The sequence below is a fragment of the Sciurus vulgaris genome (assembly GCF_902686455.1).
Source record: "Sciurus vulgaris genome assembly, chromosome: 1".
Taxonomy (NCBI): Eukaryota; Metazoa; Chordata; class Mammalia; order Rodentia; family Sciuridae; genus Sciurus; species Sciurus vulgaris.
This window is the reverse complement of record NC_136461.1, coordinates 58430327-58450124: the sequence shown is the minus strand read 5'-3', so window position 1 is coordinate 58450124 and position 19798 is coordinate 58430327. Positions and strand designations below refer to the sequence as shown.

The 19798-nt window shown below is 31.9% G+C and overlaps 1 protein-coding gene across 1 annotated transcript in view; it reads left to right on the top strand.

Annotated features, from left to right (window-relative positions):
* The window catches only part of ANKRD13C (ankyrin repeat domain 13C), a gene marked incomplete at its 5' end in the record, with an annotated part of 81012 nt that overhangs the window by 8938 nt on the left and 52276 nt on the right, over positions 1-19798 (top strand). The window contains one exon of the mRNA XM_079119384.1: positions 16943-16984. Within this exon, the coding sequence (XP_078975510.1) occupies positions 16943-16984 (42 nt within the window). The remainder of the gene's footprint in view (positions 1-16942; positions 16985-19798) is intronic.

The following is a 19798-nucleotide window of genomic DNA, read 5'->3' as shown; positions in this document are numbered from 1 at the left end:
AAATTTGATATGTGCATACAATGTAGAATGATCAAATCAGGGAAATAATGCCTATCTTCTCAAATATTATCATTGTCATATATCGGGAACCCTCAAATTCTTCCTTTCAGTTACTCTGAAATGGGTAACTAATTGTTGTAGACTGAAATTGCATTATTGTGGTATATGCCACCAAAACCACTTCCCTGGTACCCAACTATGTTTTGGTACCTATATCCTTCCCTCTCCTCTTTCTAGACTCTGGTGGCCTCTTTAATGGTCCTATTTTATGTGGACAACTTTTTAAACTCCCACAAATGAGTGGAAAGCATGTAGTATTTTGTCTTCCTGTTGCTGTCTTATTTTTCTTAACATAATGTCCTTAGTTTTATCCATTTTGTAGCATATGACAGATTTCATCCTTTTACATGGGTGACTACTACTCCATTGTGAATATATACCAATTTTTAAAAATCCATCTGTCAGTGAACATCTTATTTGAGTACATATCTTGACTATTATAAAGAGTTTTTCAGTAAGCATGAGTATGCAGGTATCTCTTGGATAAATTATTTTATTACCTTTGGACATATACCAAGTAGTGAGATTGCTGTATTATAGGGTGTTTCTTTTTTTTAAATTTTTTTTGGTGGGGGATGTAATCAGGGATTGAATTTAGAGGGCACTCAACCAGTGAGCCACATCCCCAGCCCTTTTTTAGTGTATTATTTACAGACAGGGTCTCACTGAGTTGCTTAGTGCCTCACCATTGCTGGAGGTGGCTTTGAATTTGTGATCCTCCTGCTTTAACCTCCCAAGCCGCTGGGATTACAGGCATGGTATGCCACTGGACCTATTTTTGATTTTTTTTTTTTTTTTAGGAAACTTCATACTGTTTTCCATAATGGCTATACTAATGTATTGATAATTAACAGTATATAAGAAATGTCCTTTCTGCATTTTTGCCAGCATTTGTTTTTTGTCTTTTTGATAATAGCTATTCTAACTATGGTGAGAAAACAATTTTATATTAATTCATAATGGGTTTATTGTAGCACTTAAGTTAATAAATAACAGTTTAAAATTTTAATTTCTAATATAAACATAAATAGATATATTCATATATAAGATTTTGGGATCTTCAATAATTCTTAGGAGTATAAAGGGGTCCTGAGACCAAAGTTTGAAAACTGTTGGTATAGCAAAAATAATGTAGATTTTAGAGTCATGACCCCTCCAGTTTTTAGATAGGTAATTTTGGGAAATAACTCATTAACTGTTTTTCTTACTTGTGAAATAAGAATAATATTTTTCTCAGAGGGTTTTTGAATGAATTAGGTGAAGATGTTTGAAATATATAGCATAAAACTTGGCACATTTAACATATGTACATTAGATTCTAATCATTCAGTTGGTTATTTGCATATTTTAAAGCTAAAGTGGTTTTAATGTTACTGATATACTTTTCACTTTTTTGACAAATAAAATTCAATTTTATTTACCAAGTTAGAAACAAACCATCCTCTTTCAGATTTAAAAATTATGAAAAGTTAATAGTAAATGTATTTCTAGAACCTCTTTTATAATACATTAGCTAAAACAGCAGGCTGAAGACCTAGAAAACTGATAATTAGCTTAAACCTTAGGACAGAAAACTAAGGAGGGTAGCAGATAGAGGTTAACGACTTTTTTTTTTTTTTTTTTTGGTAGTATTGTGGGTTGAACCTTGGAGTGCTCTACTACTGAAGAACACTCCCTTCCCCACCTTTTTTAAAAAATTTGAGACAGGTCTTCTAAATTGCCTAGGCTGACCTTGAACTTGAGATCCTCTTGCAATTAGCTCCCCAAGTCACTGGAATTAACAGGCATGTGCCTCCATGCCTGGCATAACTAAGACATTTGAGCTGTTTCCTGACATACTTGTCTGATAATAAATTCAGTTTAACTAGGTGATGATAATGTTAATAATGATTATTATTTTTATCATTTAAAATATTGACAACATGGTATTTGTCATCTCTATAGTAGGTATTTCTGCTGATAACCTTATTTGTAAAGTGAGGAGGATTGGATTGTTGGGCTCTAAAGTCACTGAACTTTTTTTTTTTGCCGTGCTGGGGATTGAACCCAGGGCCTTATGCTTGCAAGGCAAGCACTCTACCAACTGAGCTATCTCCCCAGCCCTGTCATTTAACTTTTGATAATGTGATTAATAATTTGGACATATATAATGAAAAGTTTCTTTCATTACTTCATTTGGTACTGTTACTTTTTATCATTTTTTTTCCTCTGTATTTTCCTAGAGGGTTTAAGAAAACAAAGAGTAATTAGGAGAATGAACATCTTAATTTCTTCACTTGGATGCTCTGTCTAGATTCTGGTAGACTCTTTAGTTTTTTGAACAGATTACTCTCACATGTTATAAACCTCTAAAGAGATATAATAGTTTCCCTTATGGGCAAAGGGAATGGTGCCTGGGGGGAGGTGTGTTCTAAGACTTCCAATGGGTGTTTGTTTTCCATCCATCCCTGTGTCTGTCCACCCACTTTCCCTCCTTGTCTGGAGCCATTGTACCAATTCCTTCTATTCGTTACCATGTAAAGCATATTTCTTTCTTTCTTTTTTTTTTTTTTCTGAAAGGTAGAGAAGTAAAGAAAGAGAACTATTATTACCTCATACTGTTAGGGCAAAAATAGATATTCAGAAGTTTTTATTTAACTTTAAATATTTCTTATTTACTGACAAATTTATATCTCCAGCCTAGACTTTTCCTTTGAGTTCCAGATTTTGTATTTATATCCATCTACTTGAGATATTTCAAAATTAACTTGTCCAAAATGGAGTTATCCTATCCTCGTCCCTTCTACATAACCACCTAGTCTTTCGAATTATATCATTAACTATCCAGTTATTCAAACCTCAGTCATTGTGATTCATTCTTTGTCTTACTTCTTCTCTTCATACACATCTAATCAGCACATTATTTTGAATCAGTCTGCCTATGTCTTCCACTGCTACCACTTTGGGACCAACCAATTTTTTATTTTTTTTCCAGGAATGCATTAGATTTTGTCCTTACATCCTCCTCCAATCCATTCTCTATGGTTACAGCAGTAATCTTAAAATGTAATTTGCATCATGGCACTTCCCTGCCCAAGGTCCTTTAATACCATATTCACTTAAAAAGTTAAGTTCATGTTTCCTGCTAGAAAGAATGCTATGTTACCAGAAGAACCTTGCCTACTTCCACAATTTAATTTTGTACAAATTTCTCCCTTTTTATATGTTCTTACCATACTTCTCTCTTTCTTTGATTTCCTAGAATGCAAGGTTATTTCTGGCCTGTATCTGTAGTGCTTTTCTCTCATTCTTTGATTTCTCAGCTGCTGTTGCCCACACCACCCCCATGTTAGGGATCACACCTAGGATCTCACACATGCTAGGCAAGCATTCTACCACTGAGCTACACACACCCTCAGCACTTTTTATTTTATTTTGAGATAGGGTCTTGCTAAGTTTTCCAGGCAGTCCTCTAACTTGAAATCTTCCCTCACTTACCCTTCTATGTAACTGGAATTTCAGGAATGTATCCCCATGCCCAGCTCTTAGCTTTCCTCCATCTTTCAGATTTTACTTAAAGCATCTCTTTAGAAAGATTGTTTTTTCTGACCAAAATATCAAAAAGCATGCCTCCCTTTAATGTTTAACTTTAATCTTGTATTAGTTTTCTTAATGCTTATTAATGGTTATTATACTCTGTTTTGTCTCATTTTATAAATTTTCTCCTTTTTTTTTTTTTTTGCGGTGCTGGGGATCTAACCCAGTTCCAACTGAGCTATCTCCCCAGCCCAAATATAAGCTTCTTTAAGGTAGAAATTACTTTTGACTTATTAATGGTTGAATCTCCAGGGTCTGACACTATGCTTAGTAATGGTAATGCTCAGGAAATATTTATTGAGTCACAATGAATGGATTTTACTTCTGGGTAAGACAGAAGAGGAATAACATATCTTAAGAACTCCTGACCTGATTCTGCATTATAAAATAATAAGTATATAATCAGGTAAATTAGATTATGAGATAACTTTTTCATAACAACAATGTAAAGTGGTCATTTATACAAACCATACTAATGATTGACAGGTATTGTGTCATGGAAGCAAGACAACATGAAGTAAAAGCCTTCCTAATTAGAACAGGGTGTGCAAACATTTAACTAAAGGACAAAATAGCAAATATTTTAAGCTTGCAGGCCATATCATGGTTGCATGTGAGCAGCCATGAACAGTTCATAAGTGATTAGCATGTGGATATGTTCCAATAAAACTTTATGTATGTCATGTGCTGACTTTGAGTTAGAGGATGAGAAAATTCCTAACATGGAAAACAGATGGCAGGAACAAATATGTGCCTGATTACAAGCTTCTTTTTGCTTTTATTTATTGGTATCCGTAGTACCCATTAACAGTAGTAAAGAAGCTATTCCTGGTACCTTATTTTCAAATAGAGAAGTTAACACACCAAAGAAACAAGTGGCCATAAAAACTTCCTTGAGTCCAAAGCTGAACTAACCTGGGTGATAACCATTAAGACAAAGTAAGAGGTCTAGTAAAAAGATCTTTTTAAAGAATGGTTGCTTTTCAAATTGTCAGGAGCCTAAGTTTGTTCTGCAGTTCTTACAACCTCACCCTCCACTTTCCTTATTTTTTATTTATTTTTAAGCACCTTTATTGAGATATAATTCATATACCATAAATTGATCCACTTAAAGTATTCAATTCAGTGGTTTTTAGTATATTCATAGTTGGGTAACTAACCACAATTTGAAAATATTTTCATCATCCCCTAAAGAAACTATATAACCTTTAGCTAGCGATTCCCAATTATGCATATTCTCCAGCCCTAGACAGCCACTAAACTGTTTTATAGATTTGCCTATTGTGGACATGTCATGTAAATAAAGTTCCATATATACAGACTTTGTTAGCTGACTTCTTTTACTTAAGCACAGTGTTGTCAAGGTTTATCCATAGAGCATGTGTGAGTACTTCATTTCCTTTTATTGCTGCATAATATTCCTCGGACTGGATATACCCCAGTTATTTATATGTCCATCAGTAAATGGACCTTTTTTCCCCCTATCCTTTGGCTATTAAGAATAATTGCTGCTATGAACATTTGTATCCTAGTTTTTGTGCATACATGTTTTTATTCTTTTGAATATATACATATTGCTGGGTCACATGGTAAATCCATGTTTAACCTTTTGAGGAACTGCAAACCTGTTTTCCAAAGTGCTTGCCCTTTTTTACTTTCCCAGCAGCAGTGTATGAGTTTCAGTTTCTTCTCTTTGCCAGTCTTTTGATTGATTATAGCCATCATAGTGGGTAAAAAGTAGTGTCTTTTTTTAATATTCTAAATATTAACTCATATTAATTGTACAAATTAATGGGTTTCATTGTGACATTTCCATTCATACATATGTCCTACTTTATTCATATCCACTTTCCCGCCTACATTGTCCCTCTGATCCCCTCTCCCTTCTTATAGTCCTTCTACTTTTAGGTTATTTATTTATTTTAGTTTCCATAGATGAGATAAAATATGTGATACTTGTCTTTTTGTATCTGGTTATTTTGCTTAACATGATGACCTCTAGCTCCATCCATTTTCCTACAAATGGCATGATTTCATTCTTTATGACTGAATAATATCCCCTTATGCATGTCATATTTCATTTATCAATCCATCTGTTGATAGGCACCTCAGCTGATTTCATAACTTGATTATCATGATTATTTCTACACTAAAGACATATGCAGGTATCTCCTTTATATGATGGTTTCACTTGCTTTGGGTATATACCCAGGAGTGGTATAGTTGGATCATATATTTTTATTTTTAGTTTTTTGAGGAACCTCCAAACTGGTTAACATAGTGGTTGTACTAGTTCACATTTCAACCAATAGTGTATGAGTTCCTGTTTTTCCACATTCTCACCAGCATTTGTTATTGTTTGCTTTTCGATAATGGCCTTAATGACTTGGGTGAGGTGGAATCTCAGTGTAGTTTTGATTTGCATTTCCCCCATGGCTGAAGATATTAAGCATTTTTTCACATATTTTTTTGGCAACTTTTACTAGTACTTTTTGAGAAGTGCTCATAGTGGCTTTTTTAAAAATATTTTTTAGATATTTTATTTCATTCATTTATTTGTATGTGGTGCAGAGAATCAAACCCAGTGCCTCACACATGCTGGGAAAGTGCTCTACCACTGAGCCACAATCCCAGCCCCTCTAGCAGTTTTGATGTGTATTTTCCTAATGGTTCATGGTTTCTCCTTCTTTTCCTTCAAAGAAAAATTTGTATTTATCCTTCAAAGAAATAGCTATTCAGATCATTTCTCATATTTAATTTGGGTTGTCTTTTTATTGACTTCTAAGAGGTGTTGTTTTGTTTTGTTTTGTTTTGTTTTTTTTGGTACTGGGGATTTAACCTAGGGGCACTCAAACACTGAGCTACATCACCAGCCCTATTTTGTATTTTATTTAGAGATGGTGTCTCACTAGTTGTTTAGGGCCTTGCTGAGTCGCTAAGGCTGGTTTGAACCTGTGATCCTCCTGCCTCAGCCTCCAAAGCCGTTGGGATTACAGGTGTGCGCCATCGTCCCTGTGTATAAGAGTTCTTTGTATATCCTGGATACCCTTATCAAATCAATGATTTGCAGAATATTTTCTTCCAGTCTGTAGATTCTTTCCACTTTCTTTATGGCATTCTTTGCCTCACAAAACATTTTAATTATGATGAAGTATATTTTTCTTTTATTGATGTGTTTTTGGTATAGTAGCTAAGAAACCAAGCTCACAAAGATTTACTTCCTTCCTTTCTGGGCTTATATTTGGGTTTATGATCTATTTTCAGTTAACTTTGTGTATGATGTGATTGATTCATTAACATATGTCTTCTTATGCCAGTGTGTGTTCTATTGATTATTATGGTTTTGTACAAAGTTTTGAAATTTAAAAGGCAAATCTTTCAACTTTGTTCTTTTCAAGATCATTTTGGATATTTTGGGTTCTTGAATTATACACATTTAGGATCAACATGTCTATTTCTACAAATAAAAGTACTGGGGATTTTCATGGAGATTCCTTTAACTTTGTAAATCTCTTTGGGTAGTGTTGTCATTCTAACAATATTTATCATTCTTGAACTTAGGATGTCTTTCCTTATGTTTAGGTATTATTTAATTACTTTCAATAGAGTTTTGTAGTTTTCGGAATATAATAAGTTTTGTACCATTCTCTTATCTTTGATTTCTGTGCAGCAAGTTCTTATAATTTCAGCTGTTTGTCTTTAATTTGTAGAGTATTGGAGTCTCACAGGAAAGTACTATTAATATCAAATTCAGAACTCAGAGAAGGGTTTCTGCTGTTCATTTTCTTGAATCAACTAAGAAGAAACTGGGGGAATTCTACTTGTGCTCTTACTAGACTAGGATGAATCTTCATTTTAGGATGGATGAGCAGAAAATAAGTAAGTAAATAAATAAATGTCCATTTGGGAACCTGTGAGAAATGTTCATTATAAGAGAAAAGGCATTATTTCTGAAGATACTACTGGGAATACTGCAAGAAATATAAGAAAGAAAATAGTTACTTTTTCAGCAGTAGATAAAAGCAGTTTTGCTTCTCTAAAACTAATGTGATGGTGTGAAGAAAATGAGCCAAAATAAGAAGAAGCTGTGGGAATATTTTTAAAATATAGTCACAAAAGAGTAAGTAAAAAATTAAAAACATAGTCACTTCTTTTAAAAAAATGTAAATTAAATGTGGGAATGTCTTGGCAACATAGAAAATTAAGTAGAAAGTGCATTTGAAAACACAGAATATAAAGTCAAAAAAAAAAAAAAAATGAAAAGTACTCTTTCACTGAGCTGCATTCCCAGCTATTTTCTGAAACTTTTGAGAGTAAGTTCAAAACGTGTGTTTACCTGAAACATAGCACATTTTCCTATATAACCACAACACACTGATCACATTAATAATATTTAGTATTGATCTAAATATAACTAATAGAAGTGTATTAATTGTCAGCCTACTATTCAGGTTTCCTTAAATATTCTTATAATATTCAGTGTTGTTTGATCCAAGATTAAATCAAGAATCATGCATTGCATTTTTCTTTTCTCTTTGGTCTCCTTCAACTAAAAAAGAATTATTTAAATTTATTTTAACTGATAACATAAAATTTGTACATATTAATGGTGTACATTTACCAGGTGGCGTTTAAAAGATTCTGATATCTTGGTGTTATTTTAGAATTAGTGAATTCTGTATTATACAAATAAAAATACAAGTTCCTTTTGAACAAAAAGCATCCGTTTTTGTCTCAGATTAAATATCTAACTTTCAGCCTGAGGAATAGACCAATCAGCGTGATATATCATTCCTGAAAAATGTTGCTCAATAAAGTATCCTAGAACATGAGATGAAATTAAATGACTAACTCAAGGAAGGTTATATGTCATAAAAGGGCTGACATTGAACTAGTTAAATGTACTACAGATAAATTAATTATTATAAAAATTGGTTATAATATTGAGAACAAGTTTCCAAAAATTTGTTTTTGTCTCTAATGTTCATTTATTCTACATGGGATAAAAAAGACTTATACTCACTTATTAAATTAGTGAGAAAGAAAAATGGGGACATAGGAGCAATGAAAAGTACTGATTCTTTTGTAAAAGAAAATTAAAATATGATCTTTTTCTTTGTTAGATAAATATTGTTTCAAAATGATTGCTAAATACTTTTTTGCTTTACACAGAATTTAACATATCCATATTCTGTATTATTACGTAAATAAATAAAATTAGTCCAAATAAAAAACCTAATAAATAGAAAAGAAAAACAAAAGCACTTAAAAGTTAGAAATCCTTCAAAAATATGATTATGGCCAATAAAGCTTTATATTTCCATATTGTATTAGTAATGACTCTTGAAGTTACTACAAACTAGTCTGGAAGTATTTATTAATTCACGTAACTGAAAAAGATAGGGTATGAGCCGGTGTCAGGCGTGATTATATCCAGAGCTTCCGCAGTGCTGTCATGTATACATATCTATACATATACATATGTATAGGTATGTGTGTGTATATGTATATATATATATATATATGGCTTTTAATAATCTCTCAATTTTGTTGTTATGTAGAACTTTATTCTTTCCTAGTTCATTTGCCCTTTTTAAACCTGGGTAATTTTTTTTGTTGTGGAAAGCTGTCTTTTATATTGTATGATGTTGACCAGCATCCATGATTTCTACTTTCTTCATGTTATCAGTGCCCCCTCTCCCCAGATTTGACCACCAAATATTTGACTCTAGATACTGCCAAATGTACCCTGAGGATGGAAAAACTTGCTTCTGTTTGAAATACACTGATCTGTGAAGTAGAGAATATGCAGCCCCGTGCCCAAATGTCCATATACTCTGATTACAATGGCAAGACACAGTTTTTCCTTCCAACTTAAGTGCCCTCCCATTTTATGCCCTCAAAAAGGGGGGAAAAAATGCAGAAAATCATCTTAATCCTGGTGGATGTTGTGCTATCCCCTGAAAGTTTTCTGGCCAGTTACCAGACTAATTTGGTTTGATTCATGTACCCTGTCTGGTTCATGTATTTGAGGTATGGGATTTGATACTAAGAGAAGTATAGGAATAAAATTCATGGTACCGAAAAATAATAAATACAGCACTGTTGGGAAAAGGGAAATAAAGAACTTTCATAGACATACCTGAAGGGGATTGGTAAAAAAAAATAAAATAAAATTTTATTCTGTGTCCATGGTAAAGAAAAGTATGAATGGCAGGATTAATTGTTGATCACATTGAATTTGAGGCAAAAAATTACTTAAAAAGATACTAAGAGTAATTATGATTTGATAGAAGGTATAATCATTAATGCTTGTAGATTATTATCTTTAATAATATTAAAGACCAGAAAGAAAAAAATATTACAAATAAAATCAAAATAGATTTCTGTTTCCAGTAATGTTGGGCTAGATAATTAGTACCAGTCTTCTTTAGAAGCAAGTAGGAATTAAATATTCTATTTGAAGGTCACTGGAGAGCTGACAAGGTAGAAACTGGGCCAACAACTGGCAGAAGATGAGAACCCAAGAATGTGAGCCTAGCATTTTAGGTTATTTTGCTTCAGTGTCCTTTGCAAATCCAAAAGATGTGGTTAAGAGACCGAGCAGCACTTTTGACAACCTCACTGAGTTAAGAGGACACAAAAATGGAGGTCAGAGCTTACCAGATACAGGATATCTCATAAAGACAATTCTTTGGATCATGAACTTAAAGAACATCTGGAGTGCTGCACCTTAGGAATAAGTGTGAACTGAAAGTAAATCAGTGCTGGTGCAGACTAAATTATAGCCTTGAGTCATTTCTGAGGTCCAGAAAAAAAAATATCAGTTCTTGGACTAGGTGATCCTAAAGTTCAGTACATGTAGCCACTTATCAGAAGCAAATGAAAATCTCTGAAGGATTTGTTTCTAAGGCTTCAAAATTTTTAATAGTTAATTCAATACCATATCCAGCATATAATTAAAGATGACCAGTATTGTGAGGAAACTGGAAAATATCCATGAGAATCAGGGACAAACAATAAAAGAAACAAACCCAACAGGACTCCATTTATTTTAACTGTGAATAACAACACCTAATATGTTCTTGAGGAATAATAGATTGAAAATTTTAGTGTAGTATTGAAAACTACAGGACTTGAAATCACAGATTTGAAAAAGAACTGAAAATTTCTCAAATGGAAAAATGTAAGAACTGAAAGAACTAAGGTCTTAGGATTAGTTTAGACCCTGCAGAAGAAGGAATTCATGATCCAGGAAGTTTTCAGAAGAAAATATCTACTGTATAATGAAGAAGGGAGGGAAAAGATATTTTAAAAAAGAAAACAAGCAGTAGAGGGAAGGGAAGTTGTGTGTTAATTAAACCCCCAGGAGGGAAGAGAGAATGGGACTAAATGATGTTTGAAAATAAAATTGCTCAGAATTTTCTAAAATTAATGAATGTTACAAATTCAGAAATTCAAGAAGTCCAATCTAAGTACAATAAAGAAAGGAATCCACATCAGGGTAATTTGGCTGAAAATTAAGAACTAAATAAAAGCAGCCAGGAAAAAAAAATCACATTACTTTCAAAGAAGTGAAAGACTTATGTCTGACTTCTCAACAACAACAAAAAAACCCATAAGACCACACAAAATGTTGAAAAAAAAAAATCTTATCAAGCAAGAATTGTACACCCAGTACAAAAAAGAGTGAAGTTGAATAGACATTTACAGAAACCTGAATTTGTCACTAAAAGAAACCCTGAAAGATCTACCTCAAGTAGAAGGAAAATGATTCTGATGTAGAAAGGAATGATGAGCAACAAAAAGAAAAGTAAATGAATTAAGGTAAAATCAGAAATTCATAGAACTAGATGACATCGGTAGCATATAAGTCAAGATGGAATAAAGTTAGTGTTCTGAGGCCTATGCAGTGACCTCAGAACACTAACTTTATTCCATCTGTTCCAGCCATTGCATAGGTTTTTGAGTAGGGGGTAAAGCACCATTGGACGTTAGACTTTGACAGATCAATGATATATATTGTAAATCCTAGGGCAGTATTATAGAAATACAATGTGAGCTATGTGTGTAATTGTAAATTTTCTAGTAGCCACATAAAAAAAGAAATGAGTTGAAATTGATTTTAATATTTAACCAAATATATCCAAATGTCAGTGTAAAACTCAGTGTAAAACATTATTTGAGATGTTTTTAGCATTCTTGTTTTTTATACTAAGTCTTCAAAATTCCATTTGTATTACATCTCAGTTTGGAATAACTGCATTTCAAATGCTTAGTAACCATATCTAGCTACGCTGGGCAGTACACCTATAGGATTACTACTAGACAAATAGTAAAATAAAATGTGTACATTCTATCCAACACATGCAAAAATAAAATTGAATAATAAAAATAATCACTCTGAAAGAGAGTAAAGAAGACAAAAAGGAACATAGAACAAGTAAAACAAATAGAGAACACAAGCAGGTTGGTAGATTTTAAACCCAGTATATCAGTAAGTGTAGTAAAAAAGACAGATATCATCATGCCAATTGAAATAATACCCAGTTACATACAGTGAAGACATAGCTAAAACAATGATATAGAAAAAATGAAAGTAAAAGGATTGAAACGTATAGCCAATGTAAATATCAATCCAAAATGTTAATGTATTAATATCTGAATAGGTTTTAAAGCAAAAGGAATTATCTGAGTAAATGGTGGATGTTTTATAATGAAAAATGGCTCAACTAATCAAGAAAATAAATATAAGGATTTTAAGTTTTCAGTCACTTGGCTGGCCTGAAAATAAATCAAATGGAAATTGGTATAGTTAGAAGTCATAGAAATCCCCAGTGAATAATTGGAGAATTTTAATAATCTTTTTATAACAACAATTACACCAAAAAAAAGTCAATGATATAAAAGATAAGAGCAACACAATTAAACTGGATCTAGTAGATTTATATGAAACTCTGTGCCCAGTAATTGCAATATACGTAGTTTTTTTCAAGGATAAAGCATTTAAAAATGGGTAAAATTTGTCTATAAAGCAAATTTCAACATGTTTCAGAGGACTGAAATTGTAGGGAGTCTGTTCTCTGATTACAAAGCCAAATAAGTTAGAAATACTTAATTAAAAGATAAAGACATATTAGGAAAAAGACTGAGAAATCAATCATCAAATCCATTCCAGGAAACTAGAAAAAGAAACTCACCTGTAATTCTAGTGTCCTGGCAATTTAGTGAGACCCTTTCTTAAAAAAAGGTCCCTTTGGGTTGGAAATGTAGTTCAGTGGTAGAGTACCGGTGGGTTCAATCTCCAGTACTGCCAACAACACAACAATTTGCTTAATTTTCCAATTAAATTAATTTACTTTATTTAGTCCAAGAAAAATAGAAGAAAGCAAATAATAAGAGTAGGAATTATTAAATTAAAAAAACAAGATAGAACACAACAAACCCAAAATGTTGTACTTTGAAAACATGAAAAAAATTAATGAACTTTAGACTAAGATAAAGAGAGAAGGCCCAAATAACATCAAGAATGAAAAAAGGACCTCATCAATATAACTTTTTTTTTTTTTTTTGATACTGGGAATGCAACTCAGGGGCGCTCAACCACTGAGCCACATCCCCAACCCTGTTTTGTATTTTATTTAGAGACAGGGTCTCACTGAGATTGCTTAACACTTCACTTTTGCTGAGGCTGATTTTGAACTTTCAATCCTAATGCCTGAGCCTCCAAAGCTCCTGGTATCACAGGTGTGTGCTACTGTGCCCAACTCATCAGTATAACTTTTAATGTCATTAATAAATCATAAAAGAATATTGTGAACAATATATGCCAATAAATTATCCTTAAAAACTTTAATTTATCAAAATGAACATAAAAAGGAATTAGAGGGCTGGGATATAACTCAGTGGTAGAAGTGTGTGCCTAGCATGTGCAAGGACTTGAGTTGAACACTCACCACTGGGGGAAAAAGAATTAGGAAGCACAGGGATGCTGTAATTAAGGAATTTATTAAGGAATGACTTCATAATGAAAGTGTTGTGTTAAAGGAAGCTCTGGACTCAGTTTTCTCAGTGTGTCTTTCTAAACATTAAGGAAAAAAACTCACCAAAATCTTTGCATAATTACCTAATTATGGAAATGTTTGAGTTTACAACTCTTGCCTAAATTAATGCCTGTTACATTTTAGTTATCTGGATTCTGTAACATGACGTTAGTAAGATTGATTGCTGTAGTGTTTTTTCTCATTCCTTCATTCACAAATGCTTCTTGACCATCTTTTGAATGTTAGATGCTGTATGTGAAACATTTGCTATGCATATAGATCAAGAAGATATGTATCTGATCATCCTAAAGTTCATACCTAATGGAGACAGATGTTTATATATAAAGTTGTATAGTTGAGCATGAAAAGCACTATAATAAATAGAAATAGAGGGCTTTGGGAAAACAGAAAGTCATCTAATTGCTTAGGACAGGCCAAGAAAGGCTTTTCTGAAGAGGTGGTGTTTGAGTGAGCCTTGACTATAAGGTGTTAATATGTCAGGCAGATGGAGATGGTACATTTAGGAGGGTGTAACAATATGGATAAAAGCCATGAGAACCTTGCTTATTGGAGAATTTATGTGCAGTTTAGATGAGAATCCTATGGAAAATAAGAGAAGGAAGGTAAGGACTTATTAAGAAGTTTTACACCATGTTAAAGATAAATGGTATGAATCTACATCGTGCACAACCATAGTAATAAAAAGTTGTACCTCATTTGTGTACGACTCAAAATGCAGTCTGTAAAAATAAAAAATATTAATAATAAAAAAGATAAATGGAGTATTTCTAGTCTTATAAGTGGAAATGTAACATGGTCAAATTTTTGTTTTATAATTATTATTACAGGTTTGCTTTAGAGAGGAGATTGAAATGATGTAAGACTGGAGGCAGGGAACTGTTACAAGGTTGTTGTTATAAATAGGCAGATAAAATGATGAGAGCCTGAACTGGAAAAGAGACAAGAGAAATAAAGAGTGATTCTATCTAAAGGCTTTGATTTTTGGCATAGTTGGCAAGCTTTTGTTTCTGGCACTGAGTTGTCAAGTGTTTTTATGATTACGTTTTATTCTTGGTGGATAATCATAGATGTGAATGCTAATTTAGTAACAAAAAGTTGTTGAAAAGGAGGAAGAGGAACTTATTCAAGATCACTCACATTGGAATTGATACTCATGTGGATTATTTTATTGTCCATTATGCTGAAGGCCTCGAGAAAGCATAATAGTTTATTAAGCTGACCTACAGATGATCCCTCATCTGTGGTAAGTGGATGACTATGTTTAAAATTGTTTGTAAGCATTTTCATTTAAGGGTCTGAATATATATAGTCAGTAATAGAAAAATTGTGCTTTACTGAATTCCTGATGCAAAAAATTCCATCAAAAGTCCCTAACCTTATAGTTTTCTTGGGGAAAAAGGTCAAAAAATTGCAGACATGGAGTTTCTTTAGTTTCTTGAGGAGTTAGGTATTTGGTTTCAACATGGGAAGAGAACGAAATCAGTTTTACTAACTTCATTTTTAAAAGTATCTGCAATAAGTCTTTTCTTTATTGAATATTCCATATTAAGCTAGTAATCAATCAACAGTGCTTTTATAAAGCCAGAAATACTTTTTTATTTGCCTTGCCCTTTTTACTCTCACTCATGTAAATTTTGTTAACATTATGACAATGTTATTTTGTGGAGAAAGCTCCCTAAAAGGGCTTGAAATTTTGTGAGGACCAGTTGTTTTTTTGAAATGCAGCTTACACAAATAATTAAGCAACACAAATAATTAAGACTTGTTTCTTAAGTAAAATTATGAGTAAAACGTCCTTTCTGGAAATATTTTCTAACATGATTATTAACAGTGTGTATTACAATAGTTTTCATATCTCAGCAAGAAGAATTCTGGGGAACACTTTTTTTGGTGGGTTTGGGATAGCTAGGCAGAATTCTGAGGTGTAAAGACTTAGGAGTCAAGTCCTGAGGAAGCAGATGTTATTTTTTGCCTAGTTACTAATGGACATTTGTACTTCTGCTCCTTATGTCTGAAAAATGTAAAGTGAAATATATCCCTGAACCTTATTTATCATTTGTTTAAGGGTTAAGAGTAAGAGATTTACTGTAATTCAGAATTTTCCTTGTTTTGTTTATATAAAATGACTTAGAATTTAAATTTAGTGAATCATTTGTGTTGTTTTCTAAATTTCACTTGAAATGGTATCTTGCTGACTCTGCCAATAATTCTCATTTCTTTCTACCTTTTTGGAGCTAAACTTTGGCAAGTTTAGTCACACTAAGATAATTGGTGTTGATCATATGCACGTTACTTAGAAAAAGTAGTTGTCTCATCCTGTGTATGGTCCCTTTATAATGTTTAGCTCATTTTGTTGGGCAGATTTCTTGATGATGTGACTTCTATAAAATTCCTAACATCTGAAAATTCATATAAATGTAATTCAGTAATTTTATTTTCAGTTATTACTTTTGGTTTTCTTTATAATCAGAGCCTTTTAGACTGTGTTCTTGGGACATCGTTTTAAAATTAAATTAGTCATTCTATAATACCAACTATAGGGTATAGTTAAAACAATCTCCATAGCATAGCTTTTAAGACTTTGTCTTTGGCCCATCCAGTTTTACTGATTACTATTCTACATACTGTTCTTGCATTTGTGTGTGATTTGGAGATTTTTCTTTCTTTCTTTCTTTTTTTTTATCTTGGACTGTAATGCTAGTTAATGTTACTTTTGCTTACCTACACATTTCTAACTCATTTTTTAAGGCTTATTTTAGTGTGGTCCATCTATATTTAGTTCTGCTCAGGCAGTTATGAGCTCTGTCCTATGTTCCTTTGTCACATAATACTTCCTTCTGTTCTAAAAAATAATAGCTATTATTTATTACTATATTAGTCTCTTAACAGCAATGTTCTGAACAATTTGAGGACTGGGTTTGAGTCTGAAGATTTCTGTCCCCAAGAATGAGTAGATATTTAAATTGTTTTCTAAAGAACAAAGAATGTATGAGAAATTAGCAACAAAAAGAATCTGACATCTATTTGGAAAGATTGAAAGATTTCAAAGGTATCACTTTTTGGGGAGTAGAGTAGGGTGCTTAGAAACTATGGCATTCTCTGACTTCGAATTTGCCATTTAAGCAGTATTTTGCAGACAGGTTATTTTTGTTTGAAATTTCTGAAGATACTGAAATCACTTTAAAGTGAAATTTCTTATGTTGTTACACCTTCTAATTTAATTTTTTTTTTTTTAATTTTAGGAAACACTCCTTTACATCTTGCTGTGATGTTAGGAAATAAAGGTTAGTAAATATTTTTCTTTTTGTTTCACTTTCTTCACTTGTGCATAGTTAGTTTAAAATTCTTAAAATCTGTTTTGTCATTTGAGTTTTAAAAATTAATTGGATTATCTTATATTTGAGCTTAGGATTTAACATTGAAGTAAATAAATTTTTTTTCATTTTTCATAGCCCATTTTAAAAACAGAAGTCTTATATTAACCTTCATGTCATTTAAAACTTAATGCTGGGAATGTGGCTCAGTGGTAGAGTGCTTGCTTAGCATGTGCAAGGATTCAGGTTCAGTCCTCAAATCTGCAAAAAAAACCAAAACAAATAAAACTTTCTTTCCCTTAGTTATTTTATCAAACAGGTATTTATAATTTTTTAAGGTTTATTAAGTATTGTAAAACTTTTGATGTATTGTAATACTTAATAAAAGTATTTATAATTAGTATAAATTAATAATTTAATAAATAAGTAATAGTAATTTAATAAGTTAATATATGGGTTATAAATTGATACGAAATATTTAAAGACTTATTTAAAATTATAAAAATATTAATATATTATGAAAACATTAATGTGAAATAATTTGTATATCTAAACTCCACAAGTTGATCCTTCTTTATGATAGATAATTGTAAAAACTTGATACATGTTTGTTTTTTGTTTAAACAAATACTTCATAGGCAGGTGATTTAAAAGATCTATTTCTAAGCACAAGGCCCTGAGTTCGATCCCCAGTACCGCAAAAAAAAAAAAAAAAGATCTATTTCTATATATTTTCCTATTGCAATACCATTTCCATTACTTGGATTCCAGTTGTTTTGGAAAGTGAGGATTCTAGATAGCTGATTGACAATCCTCTGAATGCTAGATTTAAAAATGTTTACATTGTACCATTTTTAGTCTATGACACTCTTACTCTTTTATCTTCTCCTTTTGAGATATCACTTCAGTGGTTTCATTGTTGAGGAGCACTTTTTGTTTATATGCTTGTTTGTAGACATAGCCCCCTAACCATTCAGATAATTATTTGTTGATTGGGAAAAGAAGAGATAGATACATTTGAGTTTTTACATTTTTATTTACTTGCTTTCTCTCATTCACTTTGACATATTGAATACCCTTATTTTTTCACCTTGGAAGTCTTTTTTTTTTTTTTTTTTTTAAATTTCTGGACCTTTAAAGTTGACTCTGTTGTCTGGGAGGTTTCTAAATTATGAATTTGAGAGGAAATAAAGAACATATTTAATTAAGGCAGGTTTCAGAAATCTTTTAGGAGATAAAGTTGAAAACTAATCTTTAATTCTTATCCTTTTGGTTAGAATCAAATTTCTGGGTCTGTTGACTAAAGATGGCCATATTGCCTGGGAGGTTTTTGAACTATGGATTTGTGGAAATGAAAAACATCACACTTTTAATTAAGGAAAATTTCAGAAATCTTTAGGAGATAAAATGGAAAACTAATATTTAATTCTCCTCCATTGGGTTAGAAACATCAAAAAATGTTTCTTTAAACCAGTTGCTGCAACTTTTAATTCATTCTTAATCTTTTGTGCAGTTTTTAAGTTTTTTTTTAAATAAGTCTAGAATTAGTATAGCTTTTCACTCATGAGGATCTCTCTTGATCTTCTGTTATGTTCCCAACTCTCCTATTCATTCTCTGTATTCTCTGTATATTTTATCACCCTTATAGCTCCTGTTTATTTCTGTGTGATTTCTGTCATTAGTAATCTGTTTGTCTGTATTCCTCAAATCCTGAATTCTTCCTAGAATGTTTATGCATTTCTCTAGCCCACTTAGTTGCTAACTACCTGTTTTTTGTTACTCGTTATTCATTGTTAAAATGACTGAGAGAAAACATTTAATTTATACAGTTTTTAAAAAAATGTTTAAGAAAATTTCATGGGTAATTAGCATATCTGTGATTACCTAATTTCATTAGTTGCTTCCTTGTTGGGTTATGACTGGTGAGCAGAGGGCACTGATTCTACAGGGTCTGTGCCATAGTAGAATACATAGTTGACATGTCTAGCCTAATATATAAACCTTATACTAAACCTGTACCTAAGTTTATACAACTGGGATATTGCTTTAATCATTGTGTATCCTGCTTTTTAATATTTTTAAATTAAAAATATTTTGCTAATATTTTGTGGTTATTAACATAAACACATATTGAAACAATAACTGAAATAATACAGGACAAAATTATATAAGATTATACTCTTTTTCCAATGTAATTAACATTATGGTCTGAAGGTTATCCTTTCACGCCTTACACCTTTATAACAAAGGGGTTTAGTTTCTGTTCACTGAGGAAGAATCACTACATTAGGACCTTGCTGTTCTAAATAGAACCCAGTAATAGGTCTGTTGTGGGAAGAGCCTTTTTATTTTAATATTTTTAAATTCTTTTTAGTTTGACTTTTCATCATTCTTTATCCTCATTAATCTATCCTTCTCCCAATTAAAGTGATAACCCCTGTTAAAACTTGTTATATATTCTTCTACTTTTTTTGGCCATACTTCTTATGGTATACCGTTAATGCATGTGTCTGAACACAGTGTGTAATTTTTAGTTATTCTTTTTAGAAAAATGGGGTCATAAAATGCCTTTGTATTTAGTAGGTAAGTTGTATGATTTATTAGTACATTGTGAAAGTCCTTTCAGTACGTTGGGATAGTTTTAATTCATTTCTTTTTGATTTTTTAAAAACACATTTTTATTTCATTCTCAACATTTTGGGATGAAAAATCTTGAATGTCCAAAAAATTGAAAGATTATCACAGTGAATACTCAAACACCCTCCACATTGTCTCAGTAATTGT